Source organism: Calypte anna, chromosome 26 (assembly GCF_003957555.1).
Source record: "Calypte anna isolate BGI_N300 chromosome 26, bCalAnn1_v1.p, whole genome shotgun sequence".
NCBI classification, from domain to species: domain Eukaryota; kingdom Metazoa; phylum Chordata; class Aves; order Apodiformes; family Trochilidae; genus Calypte; species Calypte anna.
In genome coordinates this window covers 483,816-491,290 of record NC_044271.1, presented here as the reverse complement: position 1 = coordinate 491,290, position 7,475 = coordinate 483,816, and the positions used below count along the sequence as shown (strand labels likewise).

General features: G+C 52.1%; 1 protein-coding gene across 1 annotated transcript; it reads right to left on the bottom strand.

Moving 5' to 3' along the window:
- Window positions 1-5,643: 5,643 nt before the first annotated feature.
- KCNA10 (potassium voltage-gated channel subfamily A member 10) lies at window positions 5,644-7,267 on the bottom strand. Its single transcript, XM_008499474.2, has one exon. It carries the CDS (start codon window positions 7,192-7,194, stop codon window positions 5,644-5,646), a length of 1,551 nt encoding a protein of 516 aa, XP_008497696.2. The 5' UTR covers window positions 7,195-7,267.
- Between the last annotated feature and the right edge of the window lie 208 nt (window positions 7,268-7,475).

Genomic DNA, 7,475 nt, shown 5'->3' with positions numbered 1-7,475 from the left:
TGAGGGGCTGAGGGCCCAGAACTGGACACAGGACTCAAGCTGTGGCCTCCCCAGAGCTGAGCACAGGGGCAGAATCCCTTCCCTGGACCTGCTGGCCACGCTGTTCCTGAGCCAGCCCAGGATGCCATTGGCCTTCTTGGCCACCTGGGCACACTGCTGGCTCCTCTTCAGCTTCCTGGCAATCCAGACTCCCAGCTCCCTTTCTGCCACTCTGTGCCCAGCCTGGAGCTCCCCATGGTGTTGTTGTGGCCAAAGTGCAGGACCCGGCACTTGGAATGTTGAACCTCATCCCCTTGGGATCAGCCCAACTCTCCAGTCTGTCCAGGTCCCTCTGCTGAGCCCTCCTGCCTTCCAGCTGATCCACACTCCCCCCAGCTTAGTGTAGCAAAGTGCAAGCAGTGGAGGTATCCAAAGCTGGGGACCTCTCCCTGTTAATGAGGCCCAGGGTTACCTGCTTCACCCTGGAGCTGCTCAGCACCCGTGGAAACATCAAACTTCCTCAGGCTTTGCCATTCCTGCAGTCCTCAGCATCCCTGGAGGGGTTTCAGAGCCCTGGAGCTGTGGTGGTGCTGAGGGACATGGGGTGGGGGTGGCCTGGGAAGTGCTGGGGGAATGGTTGGAGCCAATGGTCTGAAAGGGCTTTTCCAACCCAAACAATTGGACAATTCTAATGGGGGATGCACAAAACTGAACCACTGTCCCACCCAGGCTGTGCCTGTGGTGATGGAGGACTTGGGGTGATGGGTGTCACCAGGGGAGTCACCAGAGCATCACCCCCAAGGGACCCCCGAGTCAAGGGGAAGGGGAGAAATGAACCCTCAGAGCCTTTGAGTGGCTCAAGGGAGCAGAGGTGAGGTCTGGGAGAGCTGCTGCAGGTGTAGAAGGGGTGGTGGGGTCTGCTGGAGGGTCTGGTTTCTATAAGTGCTTTGGGGATTTGCACGAATCCCCCTGACTCAGGGTTTTGGGGGAATTCACTCTGCTTCTGCTGTTGGATCAGCACAAACCTTCGAGGTGTCAAATGCTGCTTGCAGGAGCTGTGGGCAGCAAAATCCTCTCAAATTCATTTTCTCCTCAGTGGTTGTGTCCTTGGGAAGGAGGAAAGAGGTCCCCAAGGAGAAGGGCTTGCTGCTCCTCCTCCTTCCAGTGCCACTCCACCATGTTAGCACCACATTCCCACATCTTTTTTCCAACTGGAGCAAAGTGGCCACCAAGCCCCTGGCTGTGAGTGTTGGCTTTGTCCCCCAGCACTGGGACCTTTGTGGGATGCCTGGCCCCATGTGGGCAAGGTTGGAGGGGGCTTGGTGTCCCTGGCCATGCCAAGAGGTGCCATGGGATGACATTTAAGGTCCCTTCCAAGGCAATCCAGGCTGGGATTCTATGTCTGTGCTCTGCAGGGACAAAACCCAAAGCCTTTTACCCCAAAGCTCACATCCTTTGCCCCTTCCTGCCCACGCTGGTGATCCTTGGAGAGAGTCTGGACATTGAAATGTCCTCCCCATCCCCCCCCAAATCTCTGGGTGTCCCCACGAAAAAGGGCAGAGAGAATTCCAGGCTGGGAATTCTCTTCTTGTGATGAGCAACAAGAGATGAACCCAACTCAGTGGGAACCACAGCCCATGGACCAACCCTGCCAGGAGCACCCAGGGGCTGAGTGGGTTGAGAGAAGGAAATGTCCTTGTCCTAGGAAGGACCTAGAACCCCAAATTAGTCAAGAGACATCTCCCAAACCTTCCTCCCACGGCGGTTGCACCAAAAACCTCAGCAAGGGGTTTCCTCCAGGAGCATCCCCCGTGGGCAAAGCATCCCAGCCCCTGCACACTTGTAATAAAGGAAGAAATCACCGCAAAGATCACAAAGAGCGAGGGGACCCCACGGCGGGGACCGTCTCCATCCAGGGAAATGTCTGTCCTGGGGTGCCACCTCCTGGCTGGAGTGACAAACCTGTCCCGCCACACGCTGAGCTGGCATCCTGGTGAGAGGGGAAAAAAATAAATAGAAGATGCTCCAGGACTGCTTTGGAAATTCCGGTTCAAAACCAAAACAAAACAAACAAAAAAAAAAGGGAAAAAAAAACCAAAAAACCCGACCCAACCCAAAAACCCCTAACAAACCCCAAACCAAACCAAAGAAACCCCAAAAAATAAAGGAAAGAAAGAAAAGAGAGAGGGAAGGAGGGAAGGAGGGAAGGAGGGAAGGAGGGAAGGAGGGGAAGGAGGGAAGGAGGGAAGGAGGGAAGGAGGGAAGGAGGGAAGGAGGAAGGAGGGGAAGGAGGGAAGGAGGGAGGAGGGAAGGAAGGGAAGGAAGGAAGGAAGGAAGGAAGGAAGGAAGGAAGGAAGGAAGGAAGGAAGGAAGGAGGAAGGAAGGAAGGAAGGAAGGAAGGAAGGAAGGAAGGAAGGAAGGAAGGAAGGAAGAGAAGGAAGGAAGGAAGGAAGGAAGGAAGGAAGGAAGGAAGGAAGGAAGGAAGGAAGGAAGGAAGGAAGGAAGGAAGGAAGGAAGGGAAGAAGGAAGGAAGGAAGGAAGGAAGGAAGGAAGGAAGGAGGAAGGAGGAAGGAAGGAAGGAAGGAAGGAAGGAAGGAAGGAAGGAAGGAAGGAAGGAAGGAAGGAAGGAAGGAAGAGAGATGCTTCTTGCTGGCAAATATCTCACACGTGGCCACAAGTTCTAACTTCCTCCAAGGTAAAAAGCAGTCAGGATGTCTTTCTGATAAAGGAAAAAACATCTTTGTCTTCTTTTCTATCCCTCTTTTTTTGGTTTGGTTTGAGGTTTTTTAGCTTTTTCTGCAGCCTGTGAGCTGGAGGCTGGGCCAGATCGGCTGCCCAAGGCTTGACTCCGGATCTGTGCAGTTAATCAGGGATCTGGTTGGATTTCCTTCAGCTCCGGGCTGCTCCTCGGGAAGATGCCGAAGATACTGAAGATGCTGGAAGAGGTACCCGAGAGCTCGGCTTTGCTGGGAGGTTTTATCCAGCACCACCTGAGTGTTGCCACTGGGTGGCCAATTCCTGGGTTAACTCCTCCTCCCTTTTAGGATCAAATGGAAATCAGCTGGAAAGGTTTAGGAGAGGCATAAACCGGGGACCCTCCCCAGCCCTGACCTCTGGAGGGTTGGGGGAAGGCAAAGCCTTGGGAAACCCGTGTCAGAGTTTGGTTTCAGCTCATGGATTTTCAGTATTCCCTGTCTCCAACCTCTTCCTCCCAACCAGAATTCCCAGCTGGGGAGCAGCACAAATCCAAAGAAAAAAACAAAACAAAACAAAACAAAAACAAACCAAAACCACAAAAAACAGGAAAACAAAAATTATTCCAAATAATATTTGCTGCATGCCAGACATGGAAGTGTCAATTTATTTTTATTTGAGAATAAATTTACAAGTTAGTAAGAATCAGGTTGGTTGTCCATCCATCCCTCCATTCATCCCTCCATCCCTCCCTCCATTCATCCCTCCCTTCCTCCATCCATCCCTCCATCCATCCCTCCATCCCTCCATCCATCCATCCATCCATCCATCCATCCATCCCTCCATCCCTCCATCCATCCATCCATCCATCCATCCATCCCTCCATCCCTCCATCCATCCCTCCATCCATCCATCCATCCATCCCTCCATCCCTCCATCCATCCATCCATCCATCCATCCTTCCCTCCCTCCCTCCCTCCATCCCTCCCTCCCTCCATCCATCCATCCATCCATCCATCCATCCATCCATCCATCCCTCCATCCATCCCTCCCTCCCTCCATCCCTCCATCCATCCATCCCTCCATCCCTCCATCCCTCCATCCATCCATCCATCCATCCATCCATCCATCTCTCCATCCATCCCTCCCTCCATCCATCCATCCATCCCTCCAGCACCATTTTGCTCCCTGGTTGCTGCAGAAGCAGTGAAGTTGCTCCCCTAGCTGATCAAGTTGACTGTTTTCCCACCCAAAGCTTCCACTGAGGCTTCTTGTGGGGTCTTCCCAAGAAATAAACACCAAAAGTGCTTCAGCTTCGACAGGTTGGGAGTGAAACTGAGAGGAAGAGTTAAAAAAAAAACACAAAACAAACCCAAACAAAAAAACCCACAAGGATGTAAAAACTTGAAGCTTCCTGGAGGGAAAAGAGAAAGAAGTTTCTCATGTTCCAGCTCCCTGGGGGGGGGAAACACCTCCCTGCAGAAGGAAAGTCCACAAAAAGATCCCAAAGGAAAAAAAAAACCCTCATGAAAAACCCTCTGACCTGGAGCCAGCAAAAGATCTTCAGCAGAACTTGTGGGATGCAGGATTTGTGCTCCAGGGAAAATCCCACCAGGTCCAAACTCCCATTTTCCATCAGACTGGGAATAAAATATAAATGAAATCAAATAAAACAAACCAATCCATCTTTCATGGCTCCGTCCTGAATGAAACCCCAAAGCAGAGGTGCTGGGTTCTTGGGTAAGGAGATGAGAGAGGGAGGGTGAGAGATGAGGGGGGGACAGAGGATGTGGAGACATCTGGGAAGCTGGGAATAGAGGCAAAAACAGGGGAAAAAATCCACAACAAAATAAAGAAAATATCCAAGTGAGCCAAGTGGAACAAAATGTGAGCAGAAAACCTGGTGGTGTTAGAGGACAACACCAGCTCCTTGTGGCTTCTCCCATCAGGAGCTGGAAATTTGGGATATGTAAGAAACCAGAAGCTCCTTTTCCCTATGGGAAGCATCAACCCCTTGTCCAGGTTCCAGAAACCCAAGGGACAAAGTCCAACTTGGGTTGTCCCCAGAGGCATCCCTACCCCAGGGGTTTAAATCCCTTCCCTTATCCCCCAGATCAGGTTTCCAGCAGGAATAGGGATGGATGCTGAGCCCTGGGGGCCTGGGCCATTCCTGGTGGTCCCCATCCCTCTCCTCCTGACCCTCTTGGTGGCTCCATCAACATGGAACAAGGAACCCAGAGCTAAAAATGGAGTTTTAAGGTGTTTTTTTTGGGTTGGAGGTCTGAGCAGTTCTCAGCCAGAGAGGTCCCAGGTCTGGGAATGTCTCAGAACCCCAAATCCCAAGCAGTGGGTGGGGAAAAATGATTTAAAATGGATTAAGGAGAGCAAGGAGGTGGCTTCAGCTTCCTGCCCAGCCAGCTGGGTGCCACCAAGCCAAGAGTTTCATCTCATTTTGCCTTTTTTCCCCATTTATTCTCTGTTAAATTGAGGCAAATCTCTGGAGCTGGGCAACTCCTCTGAGGCCACGGTGGAGAAACTCAGAGTCAAGCAGTGGAGCATCAAGTAAAAAATAAACCAGACAAATGGTCAGGGCAGAGAGATAAGAAAGATGGTGTTTATTTGACCAGCCACAGGAAATCCAAGAGTGAAAAATGGCTAGAAAATAAAAGGACAACAACAAAAAAATCCAACAACAACAACAAAAAAAAGCAGCAGCAGCGTGTTCCTGTTGGGTTTTCTTTTTATTAATAAATATAAAATAAACTAAATCACAGCGTGCAGATGGTTTCTACCTTATCCAGCCAGTCCCACCTGGCAGTGCCCAGTCCCAGCATGACTTTGACCACCACAGTTTGGTCTTGACCAACACGTTTTGGTCTTGACCACAACATTTTGGTCTTGACCACTGTTTTTTGAGCTCGGCCATCATTTTTTTTTGTTGTTTTTTGGTTTTTTTTTTGGCCTTGACCTTCACTTTTTGGCCTTGTCTCGAGGGTAACCCCCGTTGGTTTTATTGAGGGACTCCATGCTGCCATTGCCTGTCACCACGCTGGTGAGGATCCTCTCCACCTCCCCGGGTAGGATTTGCTTCTCCTCGTTCTCCGTCTCCCGGTGGTAAAAATAATTAAAGTTGGAGACGATGACAGGGACGGGGAGGGCGATGGTCAGCACCCCCGCGATGGCACACAGGGTCCCCACGATCTTGCCCCCCAAGGTGGTGGGACACATGTCCCCGTAGCCCACGGTTGTCATGGTCACCACGGCCCACCAGAAGCCATCGGGGATGCTGGAGAAGTGGGACTGGGGCTCGTCCACTTCGGCGAAGTAGACGGCGCTGGAGAAGAGGATGACGCCGATGAAGAGGAAGAAGATGAGCAGCCCCAGCTCCCTCATGCTGGCCTTGAGGGTCTGGCCCAGGATCTGCAGCCCCTTGGAGTGCCGGGAGAGCTTGAAAATCCGGAAGACCCTGACGAGGCGGATGATCCGCAGGATGGCCAGGGACATGTTCTGCTGCCCGTTGAGTTCGCTCTGCTGGATCAGCTCTGTGGTGAGGGTGACAAAGTAGGGGATGATGGAGACGATGTCGATGATGTTCATGATGTTCCTGAAGAACTCGGTCTTGCTGGGACAGACGATGAAGCGGACAAAGAGCTCAAAGGAGAACCAGATGATGCAGGCAGTCTCTATGACGAAGAAAGGGTCCGTGAAGGTACTGTGGGCCAAGAAGGTGTCTGTCAGGTTCTTAGAAAGCTCCTGGGTGGACTTGAACTCCCTCTCCTCCCTGAACTCCGGCAAGGTCTCCATGCAGAAGATGATGATGGAGATGACGATCACCAGGACGGAGACCAAAGCTACGCCCCTGGCTGCACTGGAGCTTTCGGGGTACTCAAAGAGCAACCAGAATTGCCTATGAAAGTCATTGGTGGGTAAGAGGGTCTCAGGATCCTTGATGAACCCTTCATCCTCCCTGAACTGGTCCATGGCTTCATCGCCCAGCTCGTAGAAGGTGATCTCATCAGCGAAGACGTCGATGGGGACGTTGGCCGGGCGCCGTATTTTCCCCCCAGACTGGTAATAGTAGAGGATCCCATCAAAACTGGGCCTGTTCCTATCGAAGAAGTACTCGTTCCTCATGGAGTCGAAGTAACGCATCCTCTTTTCCGGGTCCCCCAGCAAGGTCTCAGGGAACTGGTTGAGTGTCTTGAGCCGCGTCTCAAACCTCAGCCCGGCGATGTTGATGATGACACGTTGGTCCCCCTCCTCCATGCCCACCCTCTCCCCCACCAGGTGCTCGCTGAACTCGGCAGAGAACCTGGAGAAAATGGTCTCATTGTTGGCGTTCTCACTGTTGATGAGGATCCTCAGGTTGGAGAGGAGGTTGGCGCAGCTGGGGTGGCTTTTCCGGGACTGCCCGGCGGGGCTGAGGTCGTTTGAGTAACAGGGATCCTCCACGATCTGATCAGCGTTGTCAAAACTGACGAGTGCCACCTCCATCTCCTTCCAGGTGGCCACGTCCATCATACACTGAGCAGCTCAGGAGCAGAAATCCCCGGGGAGGACACCAGCAGCTCGGGCCTTTCCCACGCTACGAGGATCTGCAAGGGAAGGGACAGGGAGACAGAGCTGAACTGGGCAAACCTGGCACTTGGCTCGACTGAAAAGGATGAAAGAGCAGAAAGATCATGGTCTGGTTTCATTTTTTTTATTTTATTTTATTTTTTTATTATTATTTTGTTGGGTTTGGGAGTTAGTTCTTGGGTTTAATGGACCACTGACTGGCAAACCCCTCCCCTTTCCAGCAA

Coding starts and splice junctions, on each gene's coding strand:
- KCNA10 (XM_008499474.2), bottom strand. CDS start 7,194: ATGATGGACGTGGCCACCTGGAAGGAGATGGAGGTGGCACTCGTCAGT.